At 33.9% G+C, this 20216-nt stretch overlaps 1 protein-coding gene across 4 annotated transcripts in view; it reads left to right on the forward strand.

Annotated features, from left to right (window-relative positions):
- Positions 1 to 13922, forward strand: part of LOC145690817 (unextended protein-like) — a 218879-nt gene extending 204957 nt beyond the window's left edge. For 2 of the 4 annotated variants that reach the window (XR_014132287.1, XM_081766140.1), the window contains exon 13: positions 4062 to 4196. Coding sequence is in view for 2 of the 4 variants with exons in the window: in XM_081766122.1 (XP_081622248.1) it covers positions 4062 to 4454 (393 nt within the window). In the remaining 2 variants the exon portion in view is untranslated. Of the gene's footprint in view, positions 1 to 4061 lie in introns of all 4 variants that reach the window. The other 2 variants (XM_081766122.1, XM_081766131.1) reach the window with 1 other exon arrangement.
- The last annotated feature ends 6294 nt before the right edge of the window (positions 13923 to 20216 follow it).

Consider the following 20216-nt stretch of genomic DNA (forward strand, 5'->3'; position numbering starts at 1 on the left):
TGTGTGTGTGCGTGCGTGTGCGTGCGTGCGTGCGCGCGCCTCGGAATCATTTCTATTTATTGAGGTTGAAGCAGCCAGTATTGAAGAGTGAAAGGATTACTTTCACTTAAGTTGTAAGTTTACGCAAATAAAACGCCTTACAGTTACTTTCCACTTGCTTTTAGTGTGCACATGGTATCAAGAATTATTATTGCTGTTATTACTCACGTCACTGCTTGCTCTGATTACCGCTATTTGATTTCCTCCAAGGATTTCGATTGTTTCACTTTGGCTCTTTGTAACTCGTAGTAAGCTTTCGAAAGATGGACGTTGAGGGAGAAATCAGATTTGAAGTATTTTGCTCTTTCCACGAAATAAACCGTTTGCAAACCTACTATCCTTCACTTTGTACTGGATGTCCGACAAAATATATACAAACTAATCTTCTTTTTCCACTTGATTGTATCCTGTTGTTATGTTTTGTTCGTAAGTTCTCGTTCTTGACTCTGATTCTTAACCTGATAAGCTAAAGGGTGTCAGGATAAAAATAGTACTAACCTTCTTATATTCCTAGAAGACTGTAGTTATTTCCAATATCTGATATATAATGTCCTATAGCCTACTGGGAATAAAGAAAGGTTAGTACTATTTTGATCTTGTAAAATGTACTGCATACATTTTATTAGTAAATAAAAGCTATCAGACCGGCGCAAATATTCTTCAGCCTTCTTTTTATTACATTATTATCTATTGTATTCGTACATATTGTCAGTAATTAACATTAACATCCAGCAGAATTTGTAACAAAGATTGCAACAAGGTAACAGCTTTCCTTCGGAAATAAATTGGCGTTCTGCTGTGGATATGATTGATTGTGTACATTGACATATAGCTTCATAGACATACTCTGATAAAATGTAATTATACAATGCAGAAAAAACAGAATATGTCGATTTGTTTATAAAGTAAAAAAGGAAAGATGGTTAGGCTTTCTTCGTGTACAAGAAAGAAAGTGAAGAAAGAAAATCTGAAAAAAAAAATGTACGTTAGGTATGACAGCATTTTGATGTTTAGCGATAGTTCACCTGTTTCAAAGAAGGTAGCAAACCATTTTGCAATACTTCGATGTATTTTACAGATTGTGTGCACATTAAAAAAAAAAAAAGAAAGAAAGAAAGAAAAGAAAAGAAAAGAAAGAAAAGAAAAAAATGTTTATTACGACATTTTCAAATTGCGCTCCACACCATGACAAGGCGTTGTATTTCACCGAAGGATGGTGAAATTCTGGTAAATCATGGTCTGTCGATCGCTTCAACATCCACTGTCCGGAAATTTGTAAAATGATCTTTTATCAGAGAATATAACATGGTTCCAAGAGTGTTGTGCGTTGATGTACACGGCAATGATCCAGTTATCTTCGTGTCATTTTGGGTTATGTAAGCAGAGGCTTCTTTTTGGTAACGAGTTGATGCATTTCAGCACTATGCAAATACCGCTAGAAGGTTCATGGTCAAGTGATTCTCGGGTGCGATATCATTGGCAAATTTGGAAGAGTTGGTTCTTCATCTTTGTTTCATGGTATGCCTCGAAAGTGGCTTGGTCCTAGTCGATCCGACTTTGGATCTACGTATGTCTTTCTGTCCCGCTTGAACTGCACCTTATACTGGTAACAATTGCTAACAATACACGTAACACAGTACTGATGTGCTGACTTCTGTCCAGCGCCGATCACTTTCGGTCAGTGATGCCAAAGTAGTGTATGTATACAGGGTATTTCAAAACATGGACAACGTTTGGGAGGCATTTTCTGGCACCAAGATAAGATTTTTAAAAAAAGTATAGACGAACCTTGGCGTAGAAATGCTTCCTTTTGGCTCTATGACTAGCCGAAAATTTGTCGGAAAAATGCAGAAACAGCCATAACTCGAGAACGAAATGTCGGATCGAAGTCGGGTGAAAAGGAGTGTATATAATTGTTAGTCGTATATTCCATTAATGCACAATTGGACACGGTAAGAGCGACCCTCAAAGAAACTGGAGAATGCCTTGGATATTATATCAAAATTTGAAAGAGGAAATTAAAAATAGGAATCATGTACAATATTTCAACGAATGAAAATTATTGTACACTTTCCAAGTTAGAATAATTCGAAAGAAGCAGAGATACCCATGTTTATCTACTTTTTCTCAGTACAGAATAAATTCTCAAAGTAAGGTCTCACTGTTGTGTCTTTTAGATTAATGGATGCAGATCAGAAATGAAAGGTAATTATTGGGAAAGAATTCGTGGAATGAAAGTGTAGGAGAAAACTGAAAAATTCCCGAGAAAATTCACGGACGGACACGGATGTTGTCAATCACAAACTTTCATGGTTTGAAATCGAACGACGGATCTTTCAAGCCAGAAATGAGTACTCTTTATTACTGAACTACCATGCCGTTTCCTTTGGAAGAAGACCTATGATTCCGATAGATGTATCGGTCAAGTAAATGATGTGTGTGATAAACCAATGTGCAAAAAGATACTGACCTTCAAAATGTGGAATTTGTAGTTTTCTTTGTCCGGAAATTGTAGATACATTTTTTAGTCACTTATTCTCAACTGATAAATCGTGTCCACCCAGAAATGGCGGACAGATTGTCTGTGATCACCATGGTTTTTAATATATTTTATTATTGTTATTATTTGCAATGAAGAAGGAATCGTATGGGGCTAGCGAAAAGGAGTTTTTATTGTTCAAAAGGCACAAAATTGCTGTTCTAAGTATTGCAATGGAAGTTAATTACTTCATGTGTTATCTAGAACCCACTGAACTTTTGTAAAGTGTTCCTGGAAGACGGCATAATTACAAATCGTGGGTTTAGAGGAATTTGAGATAGGTCCATAAATAAGCCATGGGGAAGCTAGATGGTCCTTAAAGGAGTGCATCAATATTGCAGGCAATGACAAAAGAAAAATGGTTATATTCGAGGATTATAATCTCAGCAGCCCAGATAGAGTTGCTTGTCAAGACCATCACATTTATCACAGCAATCTACATCACTATCAGTAACGCCCTGAAAACATATGTTCCTGAAATACTTAGCCTATGCATTGGCTGAAATTTATACGGATTCCAAGTGCTAGTTGGAGAGCAGAATGAAGGTATGGAAGTTTTCAGTGAAAGCTTCTTCCAAACAGTATTCTTCTTCGACACAGAGATCCACCCTGGGTTACGATTGAGGACCCTGAGTTATCATAGACGTTCTGCATATGTTAAGATCGCCCAAACAGTTCTTATACCTTTCCCTCGTAATATTTTTGAGATATTTCTCCAGTGAGACAAAGCGAGTCTGCTGCATACGCACGATTATGTAACATGTTCTAAGCATTGTTCGTTAGTTTTCATGGCGAGTACAGTCATCAAACTTTTTCCCAATCAAGTACGTGCTCCTGGATGGGACAATTTGCTAATTGCTTATAGCTACTAGCATCTAGTTTGTCAACCTACATTTCCAGGTTCCAAGGACAGGATTACATTTCCCAAAGGGGATTCGACAGCTCTAAAACACTATAGAGAAATTTTGTCTTGTAATATATTGTGGTGACTTTCAACACTAATGATTTTTCATACTAAGTGGCGGATTATATCTTTATAATAATAATAATAATTAATAATAATAATAATAATAATTATTATTATTATTATTATTATTATTATTATTATTATATTAATAAAAATATTTTCAACTACACGAACTCTTGTGTATAAAGTACCAACGTTCGTTGTGCAGTTACTCCTCGGTTTATTTTCTTTTTCCTCAGCCTATTTATGGTCCTTTTTTGTGCAAAAAGTAAATTATTTAATCTCAACACTGTAGTTTAGAACTGTTGCCTTGCGGATGAATGCGCTTTATATAAATTCTTTGCATTTGTTTTTATATCTAACGTGATACAAGTAACGTTTAATGAGACAAATATATAAAATGAAGCATTTCTATTTCTCTCCCTCCATATATATAATATGTGTGTGTGTTCGGTGCATTAACTGCTATTTAGTAATTGTTTATGTGCATCATTAAAACTTGCTTTATGTTTGCAGATCGATCCAGATGTTCTGCGACATCGTCTCTCCGTAGGAGAGCGAGTATCTTTAAAAATCGACAGCAATGCGCTGTCATCTTTGTGCAACACCCCTCAGATAATATCTCCATCACATAGTGGTGATAGCAACTCATCGCCTGTGGGCAGTCATCACGAGTGCATTGTGACAACGCAGAACGGAAGCATTAAGATGAATAGCCTTGTTAATAGTCTGGCTAATAGTGTCCATTCAGACGATATCAAGTTATCGAACGGGACAGGTGAGAACAAAGTGGAAAATATTCGCGATGAAAATACTTTAATTACACCAACTAACATGTGCCGACAGCAGTCGAATTCTGACGAACTAGGTGAAAAGTCAATTCTTCTTTCTCCTCATGAGAGTTGCTAGCGAAGGTAGTATGCTTCCCAAGGAAGTATTTGTATTATATATGTATGAATACATACCCCATTTATTGTTAAGTTCATATGTAATCTAATTAAGAAACGAAATCATCATCCAATGGAATATGCATAATAATATATGTAGATATATTTATACATATATGGATAAAATATGAAGTACCTAAAATAATTGAAGAAGAAAAAGATAAAAGTACTTCAATAAATCGAAGAGTCATATACGAGGGAAGTTTATTAGAAATTATTTAAGCTTTTTATACATAGTTTTTGTGGAAACAGGGACAGTGTACATTTACTTTATTGTATTATTATGTATATTGCATATTTTACTTAAGACACGTTGAATAGATTTTCAATAACGAGTATATTACTATACTCTTGTGTATATAAATTTTCTATTGACGCAACTTTAGTTCCCTTTTCGTATGATGAATGTCTGGAATTAAGCATAAATATACACCCTCTTGATATTATTGTGCTATATTTCAGCTTTTAATAAAATTATTTTCTTGATCAGATATGTCTAACATTCTGTCACTTGCAGTAGCATATTTTGGGTGTAGTAATAAAATAAATCTTCGTTTCATAGCTTTTCTTGGACACCGTTAGCAATTTCGATATACCGTTATTCATTATAAAATAATGATCAAAAGCATAAATGGCCGCGTATTTATTGTTACTTCGCTTCTTAAGCATGTTTCAGTTCGAATGCTTGTGGTACCTGATAAGACTATATATGTATGTATATTATGATTGATTTTCTTTCGTTACGAAAGTAAATGATAAAATTCAGTATATATTTGCTTTCTTTCTAATGTATATACTATGACTAGTGCATGAAACATATAAATATACTCAACTTCCCTCGTATACACGTCTGCACGTTGAAAACTCATACACAACAAACATGCTAATTAAGCAATGCTTCAATTTTTACTATATTATTTTGAAGGTCAGATATAATAGTTGTGTGTTAATGTAGGTACTTATGTATAATATGTGTATATGAATAAGTGTAAAATATTCTTTGTTACTTGGTTTCATACCTAACAGGTATGTTTCGAATATTTCCCGATAAAATTTGTTTTTTAGAGTTGTTAGGAATACGCATGTATATGAAGAAAGTAAATTATTTATGTATATTTAGTGAATTAATTAGGTTTGCTTTACAGTTTATACGATATTGAGTTTGTAGTGTTTTTCAAAATCTTGTAGGTTTATTATTTACTTATTTTGAACACTTTCCCCCCATATTAATATTGTGATATATATAAGTTATGTTCATTTACTATTGTTTTGAAAGCAGTATCATAGGAATGATACCAGTGTTGTTATTGCAGGTGTTTTGAGGTCAAAGAGTATAGTTTTGAACGAGAAGAGAGAGAGAAAAAAAATGTAATTGGCTGTAAATCGTGAAGGTTTTAATAGCATAATATAGGCCTAAGTACATTTTTTCGTATTCTTGTAGCGTGGTCTACAAGGCTGACGTTGTATTCCGATCTCAATACTAGAATTCATCGCTTATTGATATGAAAAATGATGTATTACAGTTCATAAAAGTTCTTAAGAAGCATAAATTCAAAGCAGATTGTTGGAACTAAAAATAAATAAATAAAAAAATCTTTGAGTGGTTATGATTGTAGTGAATTTGTTAAAGTTTAAGGTTGTGAGTTACTGAATAACCAAAGGAATTAAGAATAACTAAAAACTATCAAACCAATTACATTGTGGGGTGCTTTTCCACATTAACTGGAAATATGTACTTACATGAACTTCAAAATAAATAATAAAAGTAATAGTAAAATGTAACTGCTAGTTTATTAAGATGATAAAATTGTCAAATCAGGTCGCACATCGTAATAAAAACTGTGAGCATGTTGTAGGATGAAATTTTGTAAGTTTTTCGTTTTGAAATTCCACTGTGCACTGAATAAATGAGAAAAAAATACAAAGGATAGCTTTTAAATTCTTACGAGGAACTTATTAAAGCCATATTGTAATAAAAATGCCGTTTCGTAATTTTTTATCACCATATTAGTTTTTGATATTTTTTTCATTTCATATTTTGTTGCGTGGTTGGACAATTTTCATTTGGTATAACAGTTGCAAATATTACGCTTCAAGTCAAAGATATCATTCTCGTATGAGTTTGAATGAAAGTAGTAATAATTCGGATCACCAGTTATTACTTCATCTGTTAAATACCGTCAATGCATAATTATTATTAATAATAAAAGAAGAACATAATTGTTATATAGTTTTTTCAATTTCAAGTGTTCTAAATGAAAAATTTTATTCGACAGTCAACGTGAACATTAGAAACCTTTTGTTTAAAAAGAGGTTTGACATTTGGTTCAGACCAAGATTTCAGCTTCTTTAGTAAATGCATATTTGAGAATATATTCAGATGACTTTATATATATATATTTTTGTTTGTTTGTTTCATTTTTTATACACCATAGAACAGTGTACTGTCCGGCGCAATCAAGTTCTTGCATGCAGATTAACAGACCTAAATTATATATTTTCAGTACTATTTTCATTAAGGAAAACATTTTCCGTATTATACATGCCATACGCTAACATTAAAATAAGTTCTAAATATCGTACATGTATTATTTGTAAAATATGTACATAACACAATATGTATATCTTAAGTACAAAGAACCATGTATTTTGGTTTCAGCATTACGTCTATCTCTAGTGCAAATTTATGTAAAGTACCGATCAAAGGTAAAATAAACTTTCTCTGGAAAAAGTTTAAGGGTGTGTGTTTACACAAGTTTACTTCTGGTGTTGAGTGTATGTTTTCATTATAAAGAGGTTCAGCGTTTCCTCTGAACATTTATTTACATTTGATGGTAAATTTAAAAATTCAGAAGATACTAGACAGAAACTCTGAGTCTATTAACAAAACAGGACTAAAGTAAGTTTTGTCTACAAAAGTATACACTAAAAACAGTGTTTTTAAAATGTTATTTAATATATACTTGTGTTTATGATTTTTTTTTTTTTTTTATGCCAATGAAACATGGTTGATGATATTTTGCATTTTCAGTATAGCTGCTGCAAAAACTTTTTATTTATTTTGTTTTTTAAAATCTTTAAACTTTGATGTGATTATTAATTCATAAACTTATTACATTTATACTGATACAGATTATGACACACTAGTCCAACCTGAATAAAACTTGAAAGACATAAATATGTTGATGTACTAGAATTTGAATGATAATTTCAAAAATAAAAATGTATTTACAAAATTAATAAGAAGATCATGTAGTTGTATATTATTGGTACTTTATACTAACCAAAGCAATATTCTTTCGTCCATTGTGAGTCGTAGCATATTACGTATATAATAGTGGCATAATTTTCTGTAGATTACCTTTCTATTTGTTTGATATGGGAAAATTGAGTTTAAAATATGTAATTCAAAGTGTATAAATGAGTACTTTTTAATATTATGTTATACTTGTTCCTTTAAAAATATATCAAAGATATTTTGTGCCTATATGCTTTTGTCTGTTGTTTGTATACTGATTTCTACCAAAGAGGAAATGGTACATGTAAACTAGTACATTTGTTATCCTGTAGCCATACCAGAACTGTAATGTGTGTGATCTTAGAAATATTAAGAGAAATTAAAATTGTTCACTTTGTCATGATAAAAAAACAAAACAAGTGTACAGTCTCTGTTAAATTGCTTCAACTTCCATGCTAACGTTGTGGCACGAAAGATTTACCCATTTATATTATTTTTAGCTTACCTGCTGTTATCTTTACTATTCTGTGTATTTATTGTAATATATTGCAAATGGTCTAATGACTACAAGTACCCAATATATAACATAATTTACGACCGTTAATCAGGAAGGAATGTGTGTATGCGTGGGCGACAGTAAATAGTTTCAGGGCGCAACAGTGCCAGGAAGAAGGGTTTAGAAATTCGTTAGTATAATGAACTGTGAGATGTGTTAGTTCAAATTTTTAATACTTGTACAATTTTGGTCTAAAGTCATTCATATTCACCTATCTTGTATTATCCAGTAAAATATTTTTTCTTGAATAATTTACGTGATAAGACAGAAAGAGCAATCAAAGTAGAAATAATTATCTAGGTTGAACAACATTAAAGAAATGGGAAGTAATATTATTTTGTAGAAAATTAAGAGCAGTAGTATTTTGATACTTTGACTTGTTATGCTATGCCTTCGGTCTTCTTCAAAGGTAAAACAACAAAAGAAGTAGGTTTAAAATGAGTAAGTGAGGATTATATTAAAATTATAATAATAATTTAAAGTTACACATCTACAACTCCATATATATGGGAGACAAAGGTAAAGAAATTGCTGTCAAAATTTGCGGATAATGTGAAGGAGAATAAGGCAATGATATTGGAATAATTTTTTTAGCAGTTGACTAGAGATTTTCATTTTCTACAGAACCGATAGTGTACAGTATAGTGTTTTTCGTTGTAAAATGTCATGTTCGCACCGTTTTAAATAACGACGAATATGAATATTAATTATTAACAACTGTTTCAGTTCTGGTGTGTGCGTTACATAAGTATTTGATTATTTGTTTGAATAGAACATTGCTGGAGGTTTTTTGTTGTTGATTTTCGTTCACTTCTGTCTGATGTCCCCAATTTATTCAATTTTGATTAAAACCATATAATGATTTAAATAGTTGCTATTATGAGTACCAATCAGAATTCAGATACGTTTTTATTAGTATCTCCAGATGTACAGTTGATATGTAAAAATTTTCTCTGGCCTTGATCTTTAAAGGAGAATGTACTACACACTTATTATATTCTTTAAATATCCCACTCCACGTGTTAGTGACAATCAGCTTGCACGAACAATACCCAAAATATAAAATACCACTTTTATAATCTCCGTTTTTAGGTTTTGTTTTGGGTAGGTAATAGTTGAATTTACGAAATCTTGACAATGAAAACTTCCAAACGAATAGTGGACTCAGAAACAATGTGTAATGTATAATCTCGAGAAGTAAGTGTCATATTTTCTTTACTGTAATTGTTGCATACTTAGAATTTGTTGTTCTGTAAATGTGCGAATAAAATGTGTTGTGACGCATTTGCAAGATACCGTAAGATCTGAAATGGGTAGTTTCGTTTAAAAATACAGTATTTTTTGTTTCTTTGTTATATTTTCGTATGTCTATTAAGTCAATTTTTGTTAGTCTTTTAAGCAGAAGAATAATCAATTACGAAATTACTACTTTTAGTTACTTGTGTTATATGATCATGTATTTAATACACTGCAGTTCAAAACTTAAAGTGCACAACAGTATTACATTTTATTCCATACGATTAGTTTTTATTATTATTATTTGTTATTATTTACTATAATCATTGTGGAAAAATCATGATTAACCACATTAAATATTAAAATATGTAAGAGGAAATTAGTAGTTAAAATGTTATAGTGTTCTAAAAAGAAAAAAAAAATGTGATAAAGTAGCTTTACTCTGGTTAAATTAGAATCAAAATTGAATGAGAGGAAAGAAATGTGGATTCTAATATAGCAGGCGTAGAAATCAGTTCATCTGTTTATCGTCGTATGTACATGAAAACTAAATATGTATATAATATATATATGATCTGTTAGTAGTACCTCGTGTTAAGATAAAATGAGGAAAGGATGTTTCTTAAAATAGTTACATTAATTTTAAGTTCTGTAATCGAGATATTGGTTTGTGATAAAGCACTACTCAAAAAAATTTAAGCCAAGAATTAAGTTACTTATACCCATATGTTGGAAAATTCTATACTTCTGATCAGTACTAATTAATTCTATTTATTTGAAAACAATTGCTCGATGCCTTGTATCAAAATGGACGCTTTAAACGATATCTGGTGTTGGAGAACACCCTAAAACTTTCCGGAGTTTTAAATTAAACTGCTGACGTATTTTGTTCTATATAATTGTAGCAATTATGGGAGATTTTTGACGAAGTACTAAATTTCCTCTAAGAGAATTTTTGCTGAATTCTCTAAATGATCAGTGAATACCTATTCTATTTTTTCCTGATATATTTGTCGCATATGGATCCCCAATGAAATACAGCTATGCACAATATTCATCATCATCATAAGTATTCTACCATTATTGGTAAGCTCTTCCACTATACTCTCTAGCATGTCCCTCATGATACAGTTTCTTCTAAGCCAATATCCCAACCAGTTTCTTTTCTTCTCAATAATATCTGAAAATTGTTTTTTTTTTTTTCTCACCTGATATTTCTAATATCTTCTCATTTGTTTTCCGCTTGATCTAGTTAATTCTCCATTCTTCCCCATACCCACATTTCAAAAGCTTCTAGTCGTTTTTAATCATCTTTGCATAATGTCCATCTTTCTGCCCCAGTCAGTACAGTACTTCACACGAAGCATTTTATGAGTTTTTCTCTTTATTCAAGCTCCTAAAATACCTTGAATACCTCCTATCTAAATGCCATCTTCATTATTTAGGCTCTTTTTCACTATCTATTCTAAATATATATTAAATGATGATGGCAAGAGATAGCATCCCTGTCGAACTTCCCTTCTAATTGCGCTCTCCTCTGTAATTTCCTCCTCTATTCTAATACTTTTTCCATTTCAACCCAACCTTTAGAACTCCCAATAACAATTCCCAATTCATGCGGTTAAAAGACTTTTGTAGTTCAATAAATACAATATAAACATCTTTCCCTTTCTCTATGAACCTTTCACTGATCACTCTTAATAATCCAATTGCATCTCTTTTCCTCTTACCTCTCCTGAACCCGAACTGTTCCTCCATACAAGCTTCTGTTCAGTATTCGAAGCAGAATTTTTGCTGTATATGATATGAGATTAATAGTTCTATAATTGCCACATCCCTCTGGGTTTAATTTCTTAGTCATCATATGATCGTCTTCAGGAAGTATTTTAACCACTCTCCTGTTTCATATATTTCATTGCAGAGTCGGAACATTTTTTTTTTTTGGGGGGGGGCGGTGGCTCAGTGGTAGAGCGTTCACCTCCGGTGTTTGGGGTTCCTGGTTCGATCCCAGCTCGCGCCGTGTGGACTTCGTGGTGGACAAACGCCGTGCTCGTGGGTTTTCTCGGGGTTCTCCCGTTTCCTCCCACTTTCTTCATTCCACCATTTCACTCATCTCTCATCATCACCGCCTCCTTTAGCCTAAGCGGCATAATCGTGGGACGTAAAACTTAAAGATTTCATTTCATTTCTTTTTTGCTTTTGTCTCCCATTTCTTAATGAATCCGATTGGTTATTTCTATCCTGGTTCCTAATCTCGAATATAGCTTTTTCAAACTTATATCGAAGAATACTAAACCCTTAATCATCCTCGCGTACTTCATTTTCACTTCAGCCCGTAAGCAGCACGGTCGATCCCTACTCTCATATAAATCCTCAACATATTATTTCCATCTTTCTAAGTCTTCACTTCTCTCGCTGACTATCTTCCCATTCTTATTTTCTAAAACATTGTTTCTTCGGAAATTCCATAAATTTCACCTCGTTGTACATTTCATCATATATCCCAGTTCTTTCTAATTCTATATCCTCGCATTTTCTTTTATAAAATTCTTCCCTTGCTCCGTCTGTTTCCCTTTGTAACTTCTTGTACATCTTTCTGCCCTTTTCTATATCAACCTGTTTCCACGTCTTCCTTTCCCTCATTTTCTGCAACATCTGTTCTGTAACCCATGGTTTCTTAGTCGCTTTGTGGTAATCTACTAATACTTCTGCAGCCTCTGTATGCAAAGTTTAATATACTCCCACTGTCTGTTACTACTTGCCGCTATGCTTTCCTCGTTTGAGTATTTTTCTTCGAATTTTTCAACTAAAAGATTTCTTACTTCCTCGTTGTTCAACCTTTCAGTATTTAATATCTTATTGCCTACTTTTGTTCTGCCTACATTTTTCAATTGAATATCCACTTCGGTCAGCACAATGTTATGATCGGAGAAAATGTCGGCCCCGGGAAGGTCTTCGCGTTTTTCAAGCTATTCCGATATCTGTCCTGAATCACAACATAGTCTATCTGATATCTTCCGCCGTCTGTACAGGATTTCCACGTATATCTTCTTCTCTTGTGCTCTTCTCCTTTTATTTCTTAAGTCGTATCTTTATAACTCTATCCTATAACTCCTATATTAAGTCTTAACTTTATAACTCTATCATCAACAAATTCTACTTTCACTAGCTTCTCTTTTAAGCTTTTACTAAGAATTATTCCTACACCATTATGGCTACCCTTTCGTTACCTGAGTAAACCGTTCTATATTCTTCGCTGTTTAACACCTAATTACCTTCACATCTAACTTCACGAACTCCTACCAAATCTAGATTACTTTGTTTCATTTCTTCTTTAAGATTTTCTAACTTCCCTCCTTGTAACATGGTACGTACGTTCTATGTTTCTACCCTAAATCTTTTGCTTTTGTTTGTTGAGAAACCAATTATTCACTGCAAAGTCAGTTTGTCGAATACGTGCTACGACTGCTATAATAATTAAATTAAATTAAAAACTCATCTGTTATTTTTGAGCTTATCAGAACTGGATACTTCATTATTTTTCTATAACAGTAACATTCATGTGTTCATATATTAATACAAAAATGTGTTCTGTACATCATTTTATCGAACCCGACATCCTACAATTTGAAATGAATAAGCTTTATTAATTAATTAATTTATTAGTTTGTTTTTCTTTTAAGACACCATTTCTTTAGAGTAAAGCTAAATTGATAGGAAATATAAAGAATATTCACTTGTATTGCTGTGTGTAAAATACGAAAGTATCGCAATTTTCGGAATTTAGTTCAAACAAATTTACGAAGTTTAGGGCTGTTCTTCATGAAACAAGGAAAGTAGACAGGTATACATTCCATTGAACCCGTGTCCGTTTCTTATCTAAATCACACTACAACAGTTATAAATTCTATTTAAAATTCCTAAATCTGATCACCATATATCTTTAGTTCTGAAATATATCATTAGTGATATTTATTAGTGTTTGAGTATACAATTAATATCTTTATTATTATGATTTACCCTACATCAAAATTGTTATGTTACAAATCTAAAGTTAACAGTGGTTCAAAATAAACACAGTGTATCATATCGAGAGCTTCCTAAAGAACAGACAATACTCTGAATTTGTATATTGGGAGAGCAATAAGGTTTTAAAAAATGTAAGATTTTGTATGTATGTATGTATGTATGTATGTGTGCGTGTGTTCTCCATGTATGACCCTATATATTAGTAATTTTGTCCTAAATTTTTTTGGGTAGTGTTAAATGAATACGTGAAAAGGATTAATATTGCCAAGTCTGTATGTATATATATATATATATATAGTATTACCAGCGCTAGAATATAAGGAAATTGTAGAAAAAATAAAACTAGAAACATGTATTTTCAAAAAGAAAAATGTAGTAGTTTTCTTATTCATTGAAACCCTTTAAAAATATATAGATTCAAACTAATGGATAATTTTAAAACCATATTGCCATTTCTGTGCACTATAGTAAAGTTTGTGCATGAACAATATTTTTTTTCACCTTGATTACATAATTATTTCAAGGATAAAGAGAAGAAACAAAGGGAATTTTGACAATATTATGAATAAACAAAATGACAAATTGAGATTTTCATTCTATGTACTCAAAGACGGGCATAGTTAACCGATGATTTTAAAATTTCAGAAAGATTAGCGTCCCTTTCAGCAGTGAGGATATATGAGACTTGACCGTACAGCTTAAGGTGAAATCCAAGCAAGCCACATAAGCTCCCGCCGAAAATCGAACCCAGATTTCCCGCACCAAGAACCATATAATCTTGAAAGAGCTCAAAATTTTTAGAAAGAAAGCAAGCATATTGCGTCAGCGAATTTCTTGAAATAGAACATATTTTACCCTGCTTGGAGATTAATTCAACACATATTAGTAATGATACCAGGGAGTGTTGATATAGGTGGAGCTTTACCTTGAAGGAGTTGAGCTAGGAAGCTGAAACTGGCACATTATTTTACATATTTCTCAGTTTGCATGCGACATTTTCCCTGCAGCTTTTGAAGTCTCTGCAAATAAAATTCTCACGACTGCTTGTGTAGCCACTCATGTGCAACATTAATTTCCTCCTGTACACTCCAAAACCGTATCTCTTTAAGTACTTCTTGAAATTGGAGAATAGATGGTAATCGGAGAATGGAGGATCACTCGAGTCGCTGTTCTTTTCCCTGCAGTGTGTGAATAGGCATTTTCATACAACATGATGATTCCATATCTGGAGAGTTTTCTATATATTTTTCCATTGTGTGTTCCGTTAACTTTGCCGATAGAATAGGTAATACGGTTGACCTTTACTAAAGATGTTCTAATAGCACAACCTTTTCTTATCCCAAAAGATTGTTGCCATTTCTTACTGCGCTGAACTCTACACACGAAACTTCTTTGACCTTAGTGAACCATTGCCTTCATTCCTTAGTCGAAGGATGGTAAGGGTAGATCTATCTCTCATCACCAGTTTGCCCAGAAAATCTTACTCATTCTTGCATAATCTTGCATACTTCTCGTGTCGAACACTTCAGGATTCACTTTGATGCAACCTTCTCATGTTCAAGTTGTTGTAAATAATGGCGCTAACTCTCTCAGAATATATACCCAAATATGTAGCAATACTTTTGGTTGATATTTGACGGTCCTTGAGGATCATATCGTGGATAGCTTTTACATTTTCAGATAAAGATAGAAACGGTCCTTTAACTATTGCATATGTAGGGCCATTTCTACTGAAAGATTGTAACATTTCTTTATGGATCTGCTTCGTACTTTTCTTGAAGTGCTGTCATTTGCATTTTATATCTGAAAACGAACAAGAAGTTAAAAAAAAAAAAAAAATGACAGAAGCATTGACAAGTGAGCCACAAGATTTCTGCTTGCTAGCTCAATTCTTTCAAGATAAGGATCAAACTTTATGAGCATTCCCATGTACAGCCAGATTTTTCTGAGAGCTTTGTTACTACGTATAGAAACCAGTTTCAAAACCGGAAGTTTTCCTAGTTTTTGCCAGATTTCAACTACTTCCAGTTAAAATAGAGGAATAAAGCCGCTATTACCGTTTTCTCACTGTGCCGATTAGTAATGAAACCTAGAAATCACAGATTTCCACTCTTCCGGTTTTAAATTGTATATATTAGGGCGGTCCTTTATATATACAATAATATACCCCCTAAAACAGTTTTATATCATAGTTCTCAAAGTAAACCATGAGAAGAATTAGCTCCATTGAATAATGTTAAATGATGTCTCAAGCGATGTAACGTTTTCAGTGCATTTAAAGTATACCTGTAATATATTACAAAAATATGGAATGTAATCGTATAATTTAGAAACTGCTAAAGGAAATGGCACCATTTCTTGGATAGAAGTAGTAGAGATAGAACTGCACCTCATTTTGTGTAGCACATCATTGCGACCATTTTAAGCCCGCCATCTTGAATTTAGGTAAAAAAAAAAAAAAATCAAATCGGAAAAGAGTCATGTGACATTGTTTTTGGGTAGCTTATCACTACAAAACATAAACTTGACATTATTTTCAAGATCCCTTTAATCATGTAAGAATTATTACGGGTGGAAAATAGAATGCTTCGTTGTAATGGTCTGTTATTTTACATCTAGTTACGGATAGCGAATATGTAAGAATTTTGGAAGGTTTTACTTAAATGTCTTTTGTAAAACAAACTGCTCGAGAAATTTGAATCTACGTATCGCGTCAGACTACAAATAAGATTATATAAAGATGATTCATGTAACATTCTAAACAAAGAAGGAAATATGGAATAAATTGAAATACCCTTATATAGTAACTTTATGGAACTTTTCAGTCCTTTGCGCATGATTACTTTCATGATACCGAAAAGAAGATTGTCTGTGATCTTTCACTATCTGTAAAAGGAACTGCTTTTATCCATTATTTTTCGTAAGAACGTTATTGTATTCTTCTATAAGTTTCACATACACTATGTGATCAAAATTATCCGGACACCCCCAAAACATACATTTTTCATATTAGGTGCATTGTGCTACCACCTACTGCCAGGTACTCAATATCAGCGACCTCAGTAGTCACTAGACATCGTGAGAAAGCAGAATGGGGCGCTCCAGGGAACTCACGGACTTCGAACGTGGTCAGGTGATTGGGTGTCACTTGTATCAGAAGTCTGTACGCGAGATTTCCACACTCCTAAACATCCCTAGGTTCACTGTGTCTGATGTGATAGTGAAGTGGAAACGTGAAGGGACACGTACAGCACAAAAGCGTACAGGCCGACCTAATCTGTTGACTGACAGAGACCGCCGACAGTTGAAGAAGGTCGTAAAATGTAATAGGCAGACATCTATCCATACCATCACATAGGAATTCCAAACTGCATCAGGATCCACTCCAATTACTATGACAGTTAGGCGTGAGGTGAGAAAACTTGGATTTCATGATCGAGCGGCTGCTCATAAGCCACACATCACGCAGGTAAATGCCAAACGACGCCTCGCTTGGTGTAAGGAGCGTAAACATTGGACGATTGAACAGTGGAAAAACGTTGTGTGGAGTGACAAATCACAGTACACAATATGGCGATCCGATGGCAGGGTGTGGGTATGACGAATGCCCGGTGAACGTCATCTGTCAGCGTGTGTAGTGCCAACAGTAACATTCGGAGATGGTGGTATTATGGTGTGGTCGTGTTTTTCTTGGAGGGGGCTTGCACCCCTTGTTGTTTTGCGTGGCAGTCTCACACCGCAGGCCTACATTGATGTTTTAAGCACCTTCTTGCTTCTCACTGTTGAAGAGCAATTCGGGGATGGCGATTGCATCTTTGAACACGATCAAGCACCTGTTCATACTGCACGGCCTGTGGCGGAGTGGTTACACGACCATAACATACTTGTAATGGACTGGCCTGCACAGAGTCCTGACTTGAATCCTATAGAACACCTTTGGAATATTTTGGAACGCCGACTTCGTGCCAGGCCTCACCGACCTACATTGATACCTATCCTCAGTTCAGCACTCCGTGAAGAATGAGCTGCCATTCCCCAAGAAATCATCCAGCACCTGATTGAAAGTATGCCTGCGAGAGTGGAAGCTGTCATCAAGGCTAAGGGTGGGCCAACACCATATTGAATTCCAGCAGTACCGGTGGAGGGCGCCACGAACTTGTAAGTCATTTTCAGCCAGGTGTCCGGTACTTTTGATCACATAGTGTACCTTTCTGCTATATTGTTTGCTATGTAAAGGAATTAAACTATTTTCTTTTCTCGAAGATAATCATTGTTATTTGACGACGAAATCGGATCTCACACAAGAAACCCTTTTGAAATTTTAAATCTGTTAAGGAAGGAAATGCTTTATGTTTGTTGTAACAAAGTCACTGATTCCTCTTTATCCAAGAATTTTTATTATGTCACTACATACCTCAAGCCTTTTCGGTGTTTGAGTGTTTCCCCTAATAGTTTTAATTTTCTCAACCATTTTTCGTGTTTCCACTATACTAACTTCATTGTCAGAAATGCCAATGCTACATGTTCCTCCGTCAAATACCCGAGATGATGAGAAAACTTAGTCTCTCTTCAGATAATTCAGTATGCCTTTGTCTATAGCCGAACACCTTTCAAAAATTGCAGATTTTGCAATGTTGAATGAGATGCCTGAGCACATTTAAACCAAGATTGCACATAGAGTCGTACGAAGAAAATACGAAGTCCTGTTTCTTATTACTTCGAAGCGAACGAAAGGAAATACATTGAGGAGGTATGGCACACCCAGGAACGAGGTTCAATTCCAATAATTTCCTATAATTTCTGCGGTGTGCCGTTGATACAAATTTTGAAGCAAAACTTAACACACTACTTCTTACATTTGAAACATTTGTCGTTTATAACTGCATCGCAAATTCCTGGAATAAAGTTATTGCAATATATTTGAAACGATTAAGTAGCGGAACTTCGGTCCATATGCAACTGAAAAGCCACATTTATCAAATGCAGATTTTGATACAATTTCAGAAATGTGATGTCTGCAAGGAAGGTATAAAAGATCTTTCTGGAGCTTCTGCTCTAGCAGAATATAGGCACCGTTGATATGGCCCATATTACAGGAAGTAGTATCACAACAAACTGCCTGCACAAACTTTACTAAGTTACGTTTGTTATTAAATGAATACAGTAGAGCAAATATGTTCTCTCTTGATGGCAAAATGGGAACACCAATGAGCCTCTTATGACGACATCTGCTGTGATAATTATTCGTAACCGGTCAATAGTTCCTCTACTAATAAATTCCGCAGTAGTTTCCCATCCTTATACATAACTAATGCACTTGGTGTACTCTGAAATTATTCTTAGTGACTTTATGCAACTTCGCAGCAAAGTTGTCTCGAACTGCTGAATAGAAGACCTATTTATTACCATTTCGTCTACCAGTGGCCTAATTTTTCTGCTGACGCTGTCAGAATATGTATTGCTGCTCTGTCAGTGACTTCGTATCTATCAAAAACAGCAACCAGCCTTGGAGTAATAAGATTAATCTTGACTAAGGTTTTTCCCTGGTTTTCCTCAGTACCACCATGTGAATGCTGGGATAGTACCTTATGTAAAGCCAGGGTCGCTGCTTTTCCACTTCCTTGTCCCTTGCCCGTCCCCTATCCCGACCAAAGCCTTAGATGCTTGAAGGCCTAAATAAATTCAAGTTCAAATCCAATATCTAAATGTTCGAATTTTTTTTTTTTATTGTTACGGTATATAGTACTAATACAAAATTCAATATTGTGTTCATATCTATTGTATATCAAAGGATTTCTTCATTTCACAGATAATAATTCTTACATAAAAATTTCTTGAAAATGTCAGGTTTATGTTTCTGGAGAAACATTATCCCAAAACAATATCACATGTCATTTTTTCGATTTGAAATTTTTGACCTGAATCCAAGATGAGTGTCTTCAAGAATGCCGCCATGATGGTGTTACACAAAATGAGGTGCGGTTCTAGTTCTATTCAAAATACGAAGCCATTTCCTTTAGCCCTTTCTACATTACAAGGATGTATTCCAGATTTTTTTCGAACTATAGATGCATTCAAAATTTTGGTTACTTGAGGCACAATTTTTCTCATGGTGTACTTTGACCCAATATGGAACCACTTTAAGGGGTGCATCCAAAGAAAATCGAAAATTATGAACCATTCTAATTTTTTGCGTTTATTAAGAATGATGAAATCCGGAATTTTTACTTAAAATTCAGCGTATCGAAATGATGAAAGCAGAATCCATTACCACGCTCCGTATTCCCCTCTCATTCTTTAAGTTTTCCTATTTAATTTAATTGCTGTTAAACGGACTAGTCATCTACGAATCTACCGTATACACGCTTGTCCGGTTCTGTTCGGTAGTGTTCGTCTGACCTCCTCAAGTACGCCACACGACTTTAAAAGGCGGATGCTATAGTGCAGTCATTCAAACTTTGTTGAATCTCGATTACATTTTCTGAATACTTACGACATCGTGACACTTTTGTTTGATTTTTTAAATTAATAATAATGCAATTTAAATTAATAATAATAATAAACAGGGTAAGTTTGTATAAAGTAGTGACTCTATGTATACTGAGCATTGCTGCTGGCGCTGGAGGCATTGACTACTACATTCTGTCTGAAGATGGATTTTAACT

The sequence above is a fragment of the Thermobia domestica genome, chromosome 1 (genome assembly GCF_964235325.1).
Source record: "Thermobia domestica chromosome 1, izTheDome1.hap1.1, whole genome shotgun sequence".
NCBI classification, from domain to species: Eukaryota; Metazoa; Arthropoda; class Insecta; order Zygentoma; family Lepismatidae; genus Thermobia; species Thermobia domestica.